This window comes from Carya illinoinensis, chromosome 6, assembly GCF_018687715.1.
Source record: "Carya illinoinensis cultivar Pawnee chromosome 6, C.illinoinensisPawnee_v1, whole genome shotgun sequence".
NCBI lineage: Eukaryota > Viridiplantae > Streptophyta > Magnoliopsida > Fagales > Juglandaceae > Carya > Carya illinoinensis.
The window spans coordinates 4,139,360-4,155,541 of record NC_056757.1 but is presented as its reverse complement, the minus strand read 5'-3'; the positions used below and the strand labels follow the sequence as shown (position 1 = coordinate 4,155,541).

The following is a 16,182-nucleotide window of genomic DNA, read 5'->3' as shown; positions in this document are numbered from 1 at the left end:
CATTACCTCCGTCTTCTGTAGTTGAGCCATTCAAGTGTTGCTCACTGCTGTTAGATAGTTGCAATCTCTATAAGGACTACTACAAAATTTTGAAATTCTTGTGCCTGAAGTTGTTTCGATCACGCGACATACATGTGAGAAAATCTCATTGAGATTGACTTAACGTCATCAAAATCAATCAGCCACGTGCCTTCCAAAGTTTCTGCTACGTCGCATGAGCTCTGAAGCTTCAAATCCACGCACCACACATGCACATCTCATTGTTGATGTTAGCCCTAGTCTTGTCAGCAACCACATCACCACACTGCCATACCATCCTGTCACATCAATAGCCAGGTGCCACGTTAGCACTGTTGATCATTGACTTTGACCAATGCGTTGATTTTTTCAATCCATGTGTTTTCCATATATTTTCACATGATGATCTCATTTTTGCAGTCTATTTTTACATATATGATCTCATAATGGCTCAAAACAATGAGATTCTTTGTCCTATTCATGTGATATTAGTTGATAAAACTATTTGGTGTGGTCTCAGTTTTTTCATAGTTTTCTTAAAGGTTGTGAACTTTGGTTCTATTGCATGAATGATTGGACCAAGCCAGTGCAAAAAGGAGATGAACAAATAGAAAAATTTCAATAGTGCATTCTCAAATGGGATAGCCATAATTAGCAGATCCTTACTTGGGTGTGCAACATCTCCATTCTGACTATCTCTAACGTACTTGGTAGTTATGACGATGCTCTATCTGCTTGGACCATGTTAGCCAGATGTTTTGCTACTACTCCTTATGGGTGGGTCCAGAGAGTATCAACTTATGGTCGAGTTGTATTAGCTCAGTCAGGAGCTTGGTCAATCCATTAATGACTTCATTGATCATCTTTGTCACATTTGGAATCAAATTAATCTCTCTGACCCACTAATGTTGACATGTATGCTATTTGTTGTGATCAATATTGTCTCTATCAACTTCTCATGGCCCTACAGGATGACTTTGACCTGATCTGTGGTCAACTACTTAATCGCACTCTGAATCCTTCCCTAGATATTGTTATCAATGATCTAATTCGTGAGGAAACTCATCTGCAAATATTACAAACTCAAAACAAGCTTAGTGTCTTGGCTACCACTCCATCAGTTTCCTCCTTTGACCAACCTCAGTAATCTGGTTCTAGAAAGCATGGTCCTAGCAACCGCCACTCCAATCGGTTCTTTTGTCATTATTGTAAATGTCATGCTATGTCATCGAGACCTGTTACCGTCATAGCAAGAAAAGAATTTCTATTGGTTCTATTGCTAGTTCAGACACTCCTCAAGTCTCTAAAACCATTAGAGATGCATCTCAGTCTTAGGGATGTACTATTACTGTCTCCACAGTTGACTTGGAGAACCTCCTTAATCGGGTACTAATATGGTCTGGTAATGCATCATCCTCCTCTACTCTTTTTGTTCTGCCTGGTAAATCACTCTCTTGGCTTATGGATTATGTCTGTTACAATCATATGACACCCTTTTCGTTCTTATTCTCTAAAATGCATTCTCCACATCTACCACTTGCTATACGCACTGCCAATGTATCCACTATGCTTGCTCCTAGTATAGGCTCTATTCCTACATCTAACATTTTCATTTCTGAAGTGCTTCATATTCTTAAACTTTCTTATAACTTGGTGTTTGCGGGGCAATTGGCTCAACTTGGCTATCATGTTATTTCTAACTACTCTGGTTGTACTATGTAGGATCCACGAACAGGATAGACACTTGGAACAGGCCCTAGAGTGGAGCGTATGTTTCTAATGATCACTTTGCATCTTCCCTCAGTTCTTCCCGGTCCAACCGCTGGTGTTTCTACAGTCACATCTGTTTCTCCTACCTTCGCTCTCTAGCACTCTCGACTTGGTCATGCATCATTTTCTCGTATATAACAATTAGTTTCTTTAGGTCTTTTAGGTTCTTTGTCTTAAGGTACATTTGATTGTATTTCTTTTCAGTTAGAGAAACAACTTGTTTTGCCTTTTAACAATAGTGAGTCATTGTCTACTAGCAGTTTTGATATAATACACTCCGATGTTTGGGGACCTGCCCTCATAACAAATATCGGTGGATTCTGTTACTTTGTTATATTTATTGATGATTTCATTCGTTATAGTTGGATTTATCTTAAGCATTGTTTAGATACAAAAACCATCTCAACTCGTCTCATTAATCATTACAACGTTTTTCAAATTTTCAAACAAAATGTAAAAAATAATTCAACTTTTTCAAATCCCAAAATAAAAATAATATTTTAACAATATTTTATTCAACTTTCAACTTTTATTTAAACTCATCTCATCTCAACTCATTATCCAAACCTCCCCTTATACATTCTCGTATACACTCTCATTATAAACTATTCCATATTTATTTTAATTTTGCAAAAATGATTGAAACTCATTTTTCTAAACATATCAAAATTTTTCGATCTAACAATGCACTTGAATACAAACAATCTACTTTTCAAAGTATCTTGCAAATATTTGACACTATCCATGAAACCTCTTGTCTAGGCACCTCTCAGTAGAATGGATGAGTCGAACAAAAATTTTGTCATATCCTTGACATAGCTCATTATGGGGTGAAGCTGCCCTTACTACAATTCATACTAACCACCTTCCAAGTCCGGTTATCTCAAATTAGTCTCCATATAAGCATTTGTTTGGATCTCTCCTTGGTTATTACCACATTCTAAGGCTGTATAAGAACCGTCGGAACTGGTCGATAGCCAATCAAACCTGCTATTGGAGCATGGAACCGATTGGTGGGCAAGAGAATAATTGAGAAAATCGATATCAATGGTTTGGCACCTGTTTAAACCCTTGGGAAACCGCTAAACTGGTCTATCCTATTTAATTTCTTTTTCAAATATATGTATATAAAACGAGGTTGTTTCATTTAAATGAGTGAATGGCCTCTTTTTAGGGCTGGGAGGTTAAAAAAAAAACATATAGAATGGCGCCATTTGGCGTAAGTCGTTTTGAAATAAGTTTAATAACCCCCCATCTTCTTCTTCCTCGAGTCGTCTTCTTCCTTGTGCCGCTTCTGAATCATCTGCAACCCTTCTTTACAGAGACACTGTTCTTCTTCTTCGCAGCATTCCTTTGTCACAAAGACACCTACGGTAGACTGAAGACAGTGCTAACGCACGTCACGACCGATGGGATTGGTTTCTCTCCCACAGTCAACTGGTTTCAGCCGGTTCTAAACAGCTTTCTTTCACGTTTGTGGGGTCTCAGTTTTACACTGAAACTGACGCCAATACTTTGGTGTATAGCCCTACCACATTCGTTCCTTTGGTACTATTTGCTTTGTTCTGCTTCGGTATCATGAACATACAAAGTTGGAGCCACGTTCTCGTCTTTACTGCTTTCTTGGCTACGATGAGACACAGAAGGGCTATTAGTGTTATGATCCTATTGTTCATTGCCTCCGCATTTCCTGTCATGTTGTGTTTTGGAAACATCCCCTATTTACTACAGTATCCACTTTTAGTCCCTCTATTTCGCAATCTTCTGTCTTAGAACTTTTTCCATATGAGCAATCCAATCATTCTCCTCATATGTCCATATTTGATGTTGCATACATTCCACCTAGTCACTTTTTGGACACTCTTAGACCAGGATCTCCATCTCTCGAGTTGCCTCCCTCTCCAACTGCAGTTCTTGTTCCTACCCTGCCTGCGGATCACACAGTCGACCTTTTCCTTTGCTACTTTTCTTAGGTAAGATCTCTTCCTACTCATCTGCATGATTTCAATTGTTACACTACACTTGCTACTTTACACGAGCCTCACTTCTATTGTGAGGCCTCCACTAATCTTTTATAATAGGATGCACTGATTGAGGAACTTGATGCATTATCTAAGAGTCATACATGGGATCTAGTTGATTTGCCTCCTGAAACTGTGATTGGTTGTAAGTGGATCTATAAAATCAAGACTTGCTCAGATGGTTTTATTGATAGGTATAAAACTCAACTTGTTGTCAAAGGTTTCACATAGGAATATGCATTAACTATGAAGAGACTTTTGCCCCAGTTGCCCGTCTCTCCTCTGTTAGCACTCTCTTGGCTGTTGCGGTCTCTTGTCAATAGAAACTCTTTGAGATGGATATAAAAAATGCCTTCTTGAATAGTGATTTGTGTGAAAAGGTATATATGCAACCACCGCTTGGTCTCTCTCATTCACCAGCCAAGGTTTGCCGCCTCTACCATGCTCTCTATGCCCTTAAACAAGCCATTCGTGCCTGGTTTGCAAAATTCACCTTTACAAATTCTCGCTTGGGCTACTCCTTTAGTTCCTATGACTCGGCCCTCTTCATTCATCATTTCGATAAAGATCTCATTTTGCTACCACTATATGTAGATGACATGATTATTATTGGTGATAATCTTAATGGCATTTAGGAACTTAAGGACTTCCTCTATCAGCAATTTGAGATGAAAGATCTTGATCACCTCAGTTATTTTCTCGGCTTGGAGATCACTTCCTCAATAGATGGATTCAACCTCACCCAAACCAATTATGTCTCTAATCTTCTGTCTTGAGTTGGCCTTACTGACAGCAATGTTGATGATACTTCCATCAAGCATCATGCACATTTGACTCCCTCGTGTGGGGAATTACTTTCTGACTTCACATGTTATTGATAGTTGGTTGGCAGCCTAATTTACCTTACAGTCACTCGTCTATACATTTCTTATGTTGTGTACTAGGTGACCTAGTTCATGTATACCCCTCAAATAGCCCATTATACTGCTTTCCTATGCATTCTTTGGTATCTTAAGGGCACTCTCTTCCTTAGTCTGCACTTCTCTAATCAATCTCCACTAGTTCTTTGAGTAGACTCTGATGCTGACTGGGTAGGTGATCCCATTGATCGCCACTCCTCCACAAGTTACTGCTTCCTTCTCGATTCCTCATTGATCTCTTAGCATGGTTGAACTCTTTTGGCTCCAATGGTTACTATCGGATTTAGGTGTACTTCTCACCTCTACCACTCCTCTATATTGTGACAATTGCAGCACCATTTAGATTGCTCATAATGATGTTTTTCATGAGCAGACCAAGTGCGTTGAGATTGATTGTTATCTCGTTTGTCATAATTTTCTTTAGAGTTCTTTTCAATTGCTTTCTCTCTCCTCTTAAGATCGGTTTGCCAACATCTTTACAAAGTCTCATCTTATGACTCAGTTTGTTATTTGGTTGACAACCTCCAGATAATTTCTCATATACCTTGAGTTTGAGGGGGCCATTAGTGTATATGTTAGTGTCAGTGTACATGTGTTATATATGTGAGTCTCGCATTGGTTCAGTCTCTTGTCTAACCTTTGGTCTCCTATATATAGACTACCTTGTATAGCACAATGATATATATATAAAACTATCTATAGTACTCAGGCCCATGTTCATGTTGATTTGGTGTCATCTGTCTTTTTTTTTGTTTTTTTTCCCTTGAAGAAGGGTCTGATGCCAGAGAAATGACATTCATCCAAATTTCATAAGGCTGTAGATTTGGATACAAGACTCAATGGACTCATTGGATGAGATGATGATGTTATCCATTAATTTTTTTTATCTTTCTAAATAGAAAAAATAATAGAACGGATTTTTGTTTTAGAGAACTAGTCGCAAATAGTCATTTGTCATGATTAAAAAGGTCATTTGCGTCGAAAAAATTGGTGGCAAAAATGCTATCTGATGAAATTTTCTCGCAGGAAATAGGATTTGTGATCAAAAGTGCCAATTGTAGCAAACAGATCTCCCAGCAAATACTTTTATGTAAAATTAAAAAACTTAAAATGATTTGTTTCCTCCACCTAGTTGCAAATAGTCATATAAAATCAGAAAAAGTAACATAAAAGTTGCAAAAAAATATTCATTATAAAATCCTCTCAAAGTCTTAACTATGACAAATTGGTTGAGAAATACACAATCAATTATGTAACAGCCCGCTAGAAATTCAATTGTGAAATTTCTATTAACTTTAGGAACCTCGTGAAAACCCCATAAGTTTTCACGAATCCATTAATCATATATGTTTTTGTCTAACTACATAGTTAGTGTTATTATTTACTATGGTATCAGAAGTGTGTTTTTGATTATTGGAGATAGTTAGAAGTGTCAAAATGTATTATGGTTTGTGCCATTAGACTCGGAGGGTTATTTAAAGTCTTATGGCGCAATAACATTTTTTCATATTTTCGGTCAAAACGTCTGTTTAAAACTGTAGATATTATTGGATAAAAAGAAATATCTTGAGATAATTTTCATGAATATTATTGGGTAAAAATATTTTGAGTTGATTTTTATAGATATTATTAGATAAAAATATCTTAAGTTGATTTTTTGTAGATACTATTGGATAGAATATTATGAGATAATCTTTTATAGATATTTTGGGTAGGAGAAAACTACACTCAACTCTCAACTCCAGCCTCATCTCTTCCATATCTCATCCATAATTATCTCCAGCCACCTCTCCCCACGAAATTATCTTCAATTACACCTTCCAATAAAAGATTATCAAACACTCTCTCTCGGACAGCTTTTAGGAGGTATTTTGCACGCCAATTTCGAAGCTGTTGTAAGTGTTTTATCATAAAGTCTCCTCCATATAAGTTGTTCCTTTTTTAGTCTAGTTTACATGGATATCTTATTTTCCCCATTTGAAGATCATTTGGTCAGTCAAATATTGTATAAACTATAGAAAGGTAATTCTGGGAGGTAAACTGGAGAATATGTTATAGTTTGGAGTTTTTGACCAAGCTAATGGATAGATATTGGTCCGAAATTTTTATGGAGTATTGTTAACATGTATATATGACTATTGGTTGAGGATTTTTACATGATTAAAGGTTTTGATGAAAGATGTTCTTAGATTTAGAAACTTAGAAACTGGAAGAGGAAAAACAGTTTCTGTTTTGAGAAAGTTTAACTCTTTGGTGGTCTAAACCTATTCTAATGACTTTGATAATTTTATTGGAGGATCCTAAACATCTTATATACATCTTATATTATTATTTTGAAGATATTTGATGTTAGTTTCAAGGATATGAAATTTTATGTAAAGAGATATTCAGATAAGCCAAAGTGTGGATATTCTTGGCTAAATTTATGTTTTGGTTAATTTCTAACCATGTGATCTTGAATTAGAAGCTTGTATATGTTTTAGGACATCTTTTTAAACCATGTAATGGTTTGGTTTGAAGATCATATATTTATAAGTCATAGATCAAGAGATTTATCAAAACTAGTTGAGGAAAAAGTTTATGTTTTTGGACTAAGTGTAAAACCAAAAACTCCAAATGTTATTTTGTGATTTTGGTGACTTTAGTTTGATGATTTAAAGCATGGTTGATGTTAGGATGATATTATGAATATGTTAGAAGTAAGATTTGATTTTTGAAATTCTTGGAGATGTTTTGATTTAAGGTCAAAACTTGTGATTCAAGTGCTTGGATCTTTTTACAAAAAAAGTTTGGTGTTAATTATTAGCTTTTTCTAAATGGATGTTTTAAGTATGATTTTGAACTTAGGATTGGAAGATGTTTGTTGCAAAATTTTGGTTTAAGCATGAGTTTTGAAATTGGAAGAAATTGCAACAAAAATCAAGGGAAATGGCCTATGGATGTTTCGGTCATAATGTGTTCTTCATAGTTGTGTTTTGTTTTAAATTTTTCTGAGTTGATATTTAAGTTTAGGACAAAATTTACATGAGGAATGTAAATTTTGGAAACTTTTGGAGTTAGTATGCAAAATCCTTAAGTTATGGGTAAAACGGTCATTTTTCCACATGTAGAGAGTAAAATGAAAATTTTACTCTTTAAGTTAGTATTTTCCATATTTCAAATTATTAGTGATTTAGTTCTAACTTTTAGAATCACTAATTACAGTTCCTCGTGATCGCACTTGAAGTTTTATAAGAAAAGCGGAGATCGAGGTAAGTTAGCTTTTAACTTACTAGCAATCTACTGTGTATGTGTGCTAAGTAAAGGAACTACAGTGTATGTATGTATGTTATCATATATGTCATGCCATGCCAAGTTATCACGTAATTGTCTATTATACAGAATTTATTCTGTCATCAATTTTTATCTGTTACATAATATATTCTGTCATGTATTACTGTACATTACAAGTATGTCATGTTAAATATGTTGTCTATTATATGTTATGCCATGGTATAAAATGTTTCTATCTCAATTTGGTCATGTATTTCAAGTTATGTTCAAGTCAAGTTTGTGTAAAATACATGGGGCCACAACAACTGTGGAGTATGTATTTTTCATGTTAAATCAATTTTGTGTAAAATACATAGGGCCACAACAACTGTGGAGTATGTATTTACACGTAGAATACATGGGGCCACAACAACTGTGGAGTATGTATTTTTCATGTTAAGTCAAGTTTATGTAGAATACATGGGGCCACAACAACTGTGGAGTATGTATTTACACATAGAATACATGAGGCCACAACAACTGTGGAGTATGTATTTTTCATGTTAAGTCAAGTTTATGTAGAATACATGGGGCCACAACAATTGTGGAGTATGTATTTAACTGCATTGTAATGTGTAGAATACATGGGGCCACAACAACTGTGGAGTATGTATTTTTCATGTTAATTCTAGTTTCAGAGTAAGTTCATGCTAAGTCAAGTTTCAGATCAAGTTCATGTCAAGTCAAGTTCAGTTCATGTTTCAATTTAAGTTATGTCAATTATGCTATGTTGTACGCCAAGTTATGCTTTAATTACTTATGAATTTGATTATGCATTTATGCTTTTACTGTCATGCATGCATCATTAGCTTGTGTGGAAGTTTTTTTGTTAACTTACTGAGATTTGTAATCAAATCTCACTTTGGTAGTCCCAACTACCATTCCCCCCGAATGGTAGATCTTGTTACAGGACCTGAAGGAGAATCAGGAGCTGATCAACTAGACACAGTTGACTAAGCGATGGTGCGACGTCAATGTTAATATAATAGTTAACGTAAATTACTACTTGTACAATGGAGTTGCATCTTTAGTATTTTTTGGATCATAACCATTTTGGACTAGTATTGTGATCTACTCAATGGGTCTTTATGTATGAAGTATGTTTTAAGCATTTGGGATATTTTCAATTTGGTGCATAGTATTGATAAAGAAAAAAATTATCCGCTGCGAATATTGCATAATGTTATATGCATGTTAGGAACATTGCATCTTATATGCCATGAACGGGGGCAGGTAACCTTGTGTTGCATGTCTCGACGCTTCAAATGTCCGTCCGATCCCAAACGGAATTTGGGGGCGTCACAAATTACATACCCTTGAACATGCGGAATGTATGAAACCAACCACATTTGAACCTTTAGTACTTTTGTTCTTCCCAAATTTGTTCAACTAAAGGATATTCAAGTCTTGAACTTTTTATGTTCCCTTGTAGCTAAGAGCAATCCCTAAAAATTCGCATAAACACGAGGCAATTAGTAAATAATTAAATGAACAATTTATATTAAACCAGACTATTCATAAAGAACCTTTTCTTCTAATTAGAAAAGCACAAAGACCCACACAACTTTTGTCAAAGGAAACACTTCCAATTTTGCATCAAATCACTTCAATCATCTTAACCAACAAAGATCAAATTCATACAAAAGGGATCATCACCTCAAATGTGTCTACAACTTGGATATATAGCCTTATAGGCATATATGAAAAGTAGTCCTCTACAAATAGCAAATACATGATCTATGCTAATAAACATAGAATTCAATCAATACCAACTTTCTCTTTGAACTAGCAATTCAAGCATCTAATGATCATTCTAGCTGAGACATCATTGAATAAAAATATTCCATAGCAAAATTGGCTAAAGATATACTTCTTACAACACCCAACAACATTTATTATTGTGGGTCTACAACTCCTTACACTTAAATCTCTTGCACATATATTTCAGCCCAATTAGTTGCAAGATTTTCTTAATTAGAGATGATATGTTTCATTCCCAAAATATAACATTCAAACTTTATTATATCTAAACACCATCTTACATATTTTGCTAGAATCACATACTATTTTCAAACTAAATAATAATATTGGCCTAAAAAATATATATTTCCAAGAACAAAACCTACAAAATATAAACACCAAGCATCTAGAATTTGTAATAAATAATATTATAAAAATAAAGAACATCTTAAGGTACCAAAAAATCAAAAACAACATTTATAGAAAACAACAAGCTTTTATATATTTAAAAAAATTTTGAAAACAAGAATAAAATCTATGTAAGAATACCTCAAATACAAACCAAAAAAGTGATTTCTAAGCACCAAGTATTCCTAAGAACAAAAAAGAGAAATTAGTAGAGTATAGAAAACATGCATATAAAAAAAAAAAAAATCTCATTTGTTTAAAAGAAAAAGGAAAAATATAGTTGTAAGCACAATTGTGCACTAATCTATGCACCAATGTGATGTGATTGGTCAGAAAGTAGATTTTATTGAAAACAGTGTTAATTTAAATTTTAAGTATGAATAAACCAGTATTGGTACACAGATTAATGCGCGACTGTGCTTGTATGTAGCAAAACTCAAAGAAAAAATAAGTCTTCTAATTCCTTACTTCATAAGAATATCCCCTAAAGTTCTCTTTCTGCTAAAAAATATCTCAAACTTCTTAAAGTCTGGGGCGCTTTATATTTTTTAGGATATTGTTGACTGTTCGAACAAGCTAAAAAGCGTTGGAATCGTAAAATCTCAAAAAATTAGTGTTCCACTCCCGACCAAATTTTACTAATTCTGCTTGGCAACTGAGATTTTTCAAATGAGAATTTTGAGTTTTAAGATTAAATATTAAAATATTATATTTTAATATTATTATTGTATTGAGATTTGAAAAAGTTAAGAAAAAGTTAAATTGTTTATTATATTTTGTATATGGATTTGAAAAAGTTGTAATGATGAGATGAGAATTTTATGTTTGAGATGAAAAATCTAAAAAACCAAACCGAACCATTTAACCATTCGAACTAAAACGATTTCTATTCAAACGGAAACTATTTTCATTTGAAAAGAAACTGTTCTAGTTTAAACAAATTATTATTGTTTGAATGGATTTGGTACCATTCAGACGGAATTAACACAATTAGAATGGATATAATAAACTGTTCGAATGATAAATTTTCAAAAAAGTAAATCATTTCAAATATCAGCCAAATTTTACCGAAATTTAAACGTTTGAGCTAAAACTTTTGAATGGACACTATTTTCGTTTGAACAGACATTATTCTTGTTCGAACAAGTTATTACCGTTTGAATGAGTTTGGTACTGTGCAAATGGAAGAAAAAAATCTAATTACAAGAATAATTGTGTACTAATATGTTCACCAATCTATTGTGATTGGATAAAAAGTAAATTTTATTGAAAATAGTGTTAATTTAAAATTTAAGTACGAAGAAATCAGTATTAATATACAGATTAATATGCAATTTTACTTATATATAATAAAACTCGAATAGAAGTAACTCACCCTTGTTATATTTTTATTGTATTACGTAAGATATAATAAATTTATTATTATTATATAATAAAAAATTATTTAATTATTATAAACGTGTTAGATTTTATATAATAAAATAAAAGATATCGATATAATGTAAAGAATTTTTCATATAACTCCGGTCTGTACTGACAGTCTGACATCGATTTAACGTTACAAATTACAAGGTCCGAAGTCCGAACCTCAGAATGAAGGAAACGTACGTCAAGAGTCAAGACTCAAGACAACGATTGCACGCGCGATCTCCATTATCCAACACCTGTTTTTTAGTATGCACATGTCCTTAAAAGCATCAATTTCTTGTCGATAGGTCTTGTGACTTTTCTATGCATCGTGATACCCCTCTTTTTTATTATTGTCATTATCCTTATTATCATTATTCATCATGTTCTTCTTTCTAATCGCAATCAACCCTTAATCTATGTTCAATTTTCAACCACCGTCGACGGCCATTGTGATCTGAGTTGGATTTTTTGTACTTTGCATGCATGTCAGCTAATAATATACTAATGACTGGCCGGAGTAGATCAGCACTGGTCCCCAACTGGAAATATGATCATCATCACCGGCGGCCGTCGAGTTCTGTGGTGAGTAGGAGATCACCGGCGCACTTCTTCAAGATAATACTCCCTTCTTCCATGGCCGACAAAAAACTGGTAATTAATGCATATATATATATATATATCGCAAGGACTTGCTTGTTTAGTTCTAGTCTAACATGCATGCGCCCTGTTTCCGATCTATCAAGTGTTAATTTTGACCTTCGGATCAAGACGGTAGGACTGGAAATAAAGCATGATCATGAGGACGGAATCTTTTCTATTAATTATACGATCTTGCAGGGTTTATTTAATTTAAATTCACATTTCTTGATTATGAACTGATTAATTTTGTGATATGCAGCATTAATATATATAGCAATGGATTGCTTGGTTCTTGAGTATTCTCTCTCTCTAAATTTTTGGTTGGTTTAAAAAATCTTTTTAAAATTATTTTTTAACTAATACTACGTACAGTCGTGTGTGTAAATACCGTGTAGTTACTTTAAAAAATAATAAGGATATTTTTAAAAAGTTAATATTTTTTATATGGGTCATGTAATTCTTCTTTTTTTTAAGTGACTGTACGATATTTGTAAACATATGACTGTAACTATCATTTTTCTTTTTTTTTTTAAATATTTTAGTTTGGATAGTGCTTAGTCTTCCAAAGGAAGAAACCCAACTGATTCAATTTTTTTATTTTTATTTAATGATTAGGAAAATACTTTTTTTAAAATGTTGTGATTTTTTTTAAAATTAAAAATATAAAACAACGTATAAAAAAAAATCAATAAAAAAAGCCATTTATCATTGTCGGTAGCATCTCTCGTGCTAAGTGGATGTAGCAGGATCCTTTTAGTTTACATTGCATGGTGATAAATTATGTTTTTAATTTTTAAAAGCTGACAGTGCATTTATATACTTTAAGTTTATTGATAATGATCTATCAAGATCACAGTAATCTTTTCAAGTTTACTTTAGCTGAGAATTAATGAATGGTGGGACCACTTTGTCATATGATGCTTAATTTCCTTATTTTCTATTACTTGATCTATAAATGTAGATAAACCATATTCAATTTATACACACATCTTATATAACTTGTATGATGATAGGAAAAATCTAGTTGTAAACATAACTGTGTATTAATATATGTACCAATTTAATGTGGTTGGTCAAAAAGTAAATTTTATTGAAAATAGTGCTAATTTAAAATTTAAATATAAAAGAATCAGTATTGGTACGCAGATTCGTACACGACTTTACTTGTATATAGCAAAACTCATAATGATAATTTAGTATATTCAAACTAGTTTTGAACTTCCTTTATTATATTAGAAGGAGTATTTCTCCTCATGTTTTCAAATATGAGTGCTGCTGAGTAACACTGCTCCATTTGATTGCTAGTTCATTTTTCAACTTTTTTATTTTTCTTTTTCTTTTTACAATTTTTGAATATATTTAAATATTTTTAAAAATAAAAAATATATCAATATACTACAAATTACTTCCTTAATCATTAAGAAAAAAAATATTTTTTTGGACGAGCGGTTAAATAGAGTGGTCACTTTTGGGAGACAAAGTAGTGTTTTCCTTCAAATATTTATGTGTTCTTAATTATTATGTAGTTAAAAATAATAAAAACATAAAGAAAACAATCAATTTATATGGGCTTATACAAATTTATATGAGTGGAGTCAATTTTATTCCAATTTGAATTGTTTAATAAACAAATCAAACCGAAATAAGTTTAATCGAATCAAGCTCGGTTTAAATTTCATGAACATCTTAGTTTGTTTATATGTATCTTTACAAATTAGTTATAAAGATAAGAACTTAGACAAGTTTATATAAGTGGAGAAGTTATTACTCTTTATAATATTACTCTCAATGGATCTTTACTTGTATCATTGACTAATTCTTTTGGATTACTAAAACTCAGATGTCACTTTGGCTTCCTTTAGGATGTTACAACTAACATTACAGAATGAGATAATAGTGAGATAATACAAGATGCTTAGGGAATAAGAGGAAATGAGAAATATGTAAATAATAGTAAAATTGTTTGTGAATACTAATGAAATAATTTGAGTTATAATGTTTTATTGGGTTTTAGAAGATGATAGAGAAAAATTTGAATAAAATATTATAAAGTTAAAATATTTTTAAAATATCATTTTTTAATATTATTTTTATTTTGGGAGTTGAAAAAGTCGATTTTGATTTTTTTTTTTTTTTGAAGGTTTGAAAAAGTTGTAATTATTAGATGAAAAAGTTGAAAATTTAAAATAAAAAAATATTTATATTTGAATGATATTTGGAAAGGAGATGAGATGAAAACTACTCGCAAACAACCCCTAAGTGGCTTCTAGCATTAAGCATTAATAATGCTATCAAACCATGTCAAATCACCTATATTTCGTGCATAGTTAGTATTTTAACAAGAAATTATTTTAAAAATTCAATTTGTATGCCAACCCCTTTTGTGTAAGATAGGGATACATCTTTTGTTATATAAATTAAATGATAAATTGGATGCAAAAGTTTGCAATGTGATTATGAAATCATAACTTCATTTGATCTTTGCAGAGAATCCCTAAAAAATTTGTAAAGTTGTTTGGGTATGAACTTGCAAGCGTTGTTACACTCACACTTCCCAACGGTTGTAGTTGGCAAGTGGGGTTGGAGAAAGCTGAGAAGAAGATTTGGTTTCATGAAGGTTGGCATGATTTTGTAGAGCATCATTTTATAGATAATGGCTACTTTTTAGTCTTCAGATATGAAGGAAATTCAACTTTCCATCTTCTCGTATTTGACAAGACTGCTACTGAGATCCAGTATCCATCAAGAAAAGCGGATGATGAAATGGACATTATGGTACTGGATGATGAAGAAAAATCAAGCCACGAAAAGCTGCAAGGAAATGAAATGTCTAACAAAGTAGTGCTTTCCATAAAACATGAAGATGCAGAAACATTTGACTGTGAAAGAGTTTCTGACACTTCCGAGAAACAAAGATTCAGGATTTGTAGAGGAAGAGAGAGAGCGATCCAAGCAGCCAGAACATTGAAGCCTAAAAATCCTTCGTTCGTGCGTTTCTTGCGACCCCATAATATACGAAAAAGTTTTATGGTGAGCCTACACATGATGCAATGCAAGTTGTTCAAATACTTTCTTGAAATATGCTGATGAGTTGCAGTTCTTTGCTATGCAGTATGTGCCTGCTAAATTTGCTGCAAAATATCTCTCACTGAATCAAAGTGTAAAACTTCAGACATCTGATAATGGAAGACAATGGCATGCCATGTGTTGTTACCATAACAAGACCAGTTCGTCAATGAAAATAGCAAAGGGATGGAGTGCATTTGTCAGGGGCAACAATTTGAAAGAAGGAGATGCCTTTGTCTTTGAGCTTATCAACATGATGCCTACTGTGCTTAAGGTCTCCATATTTCGCGTAGCTGACTATGTTTGAACTAACTTTTATAGTCTAAGATCAAGAAGTACTTGTCTAAACTGATCATCAGGGAGGTTCATGCATGTTTGAAATCGATCTAGTCTTTTTCTTTTTCTTTTTTGGAACTGGTTCAGTACTTGATCCATCTCGTTTTGTTGACTGTTCGAAAAATCTGTAGGAACCTCGCCATTCAGAGACTCTGTACGCTAGTAGAAGATCGACTGAAATACTATTAATTAGTAGTCCTCCAGCTCATTGATTAGAATTATAACAATATTATAGCGGCTTTTCTGATCATTATGTTTGAGTTTAGATAATCGGAATCACAAATCACAAGTGAATGGTGGTGATGGTTGTCTGTTGATCATTTTTATGGGATTTTGATGAGATATCTGTTCATCAATATAAATTAAGAATACGGAGAAGAGAGAGTTTGCCAATGGGAATTGGTTCCTCCAGTTTCTGTTTAGCCTCTTAATTTGTTTGATTACTAAGAAAAAGGAAGAAAATTATAAAGAGTACTACGATCTTTTGTTTAATTTTTTCCGTTTCTAAAATCTTTTAGAATTGATTTTAGAGAATGGTGAAT

General features: G+C 33.0%; 1 protein-coding gene across 4 annotated transcripts; it reads left to right on the top strand.

Moving 5' to 3' along the window:
- The first annotated feature begins 11,735 nt into the window (after nt 1–11,735).
- LOC122314339 (B3 domain-containing transcription factor VRN1-like) lies at nt 11,736–15,890 on the top strand. 4 transcript variants are annotated; one of them, XM_043129858.1, is made up of 4 exons: nt 11,736–11,863; nt 12,090–12,250; nt 14,726–15,268; nt 15,336–15,890. In XM_043129858.1, exons 2-4 carry the CDS (start codon nt 12,104–12,106, stop codon nt 15,609–15,611), a joined length of 966 nt encoding a protein of 321 aa, XP_042985792.1. In that variant the 5' UTR covers nt 11,736–11,863; nt 12,090–12,103; the 3' UTR covers nt 15,612–15,890. The 4 variants fall into 4 exon arrangements, with proteins under 4 accessions (XP_042985792.1, XP_042985791.1, XP_042985790.1 ...); XM_043129857.1 differs by having other exon boundaries at nt 11,782–11,904; XM_043129856.1 differs by lacking the exon at nt 11,736–11,863 and having other exon boundaries at nt 11,911–12,250; nt 15,351–15,890.
- Nucleotides 15,891–16,182: the final 292 nt, after the last annotated feature.

Bases quoted from the DNA above. Each gene is read 5' to 3' on its own strand.
- LOC122314339 (XM_043129855.1), top strand. From the start codon at position 12,083: ATGTCAGCTAATAATATACTAATGACTGGCCGGAGTAGATCAGCACTG. The intron at 12,251-14,725 runs GTAATTAATGCA...TGATCTTTGCAG, and splicing joins CCATGGCCGACAAAAAACTG to AGAATCCCTAAAAAATTTGT. The intron at 15,269-15,335 runs GTGAGCCTACAC...GATGAGTTGCAG, and splicing joins ATATACGAAAAAGTTTTATG to TTCTTTGCTATGCAGTATGT.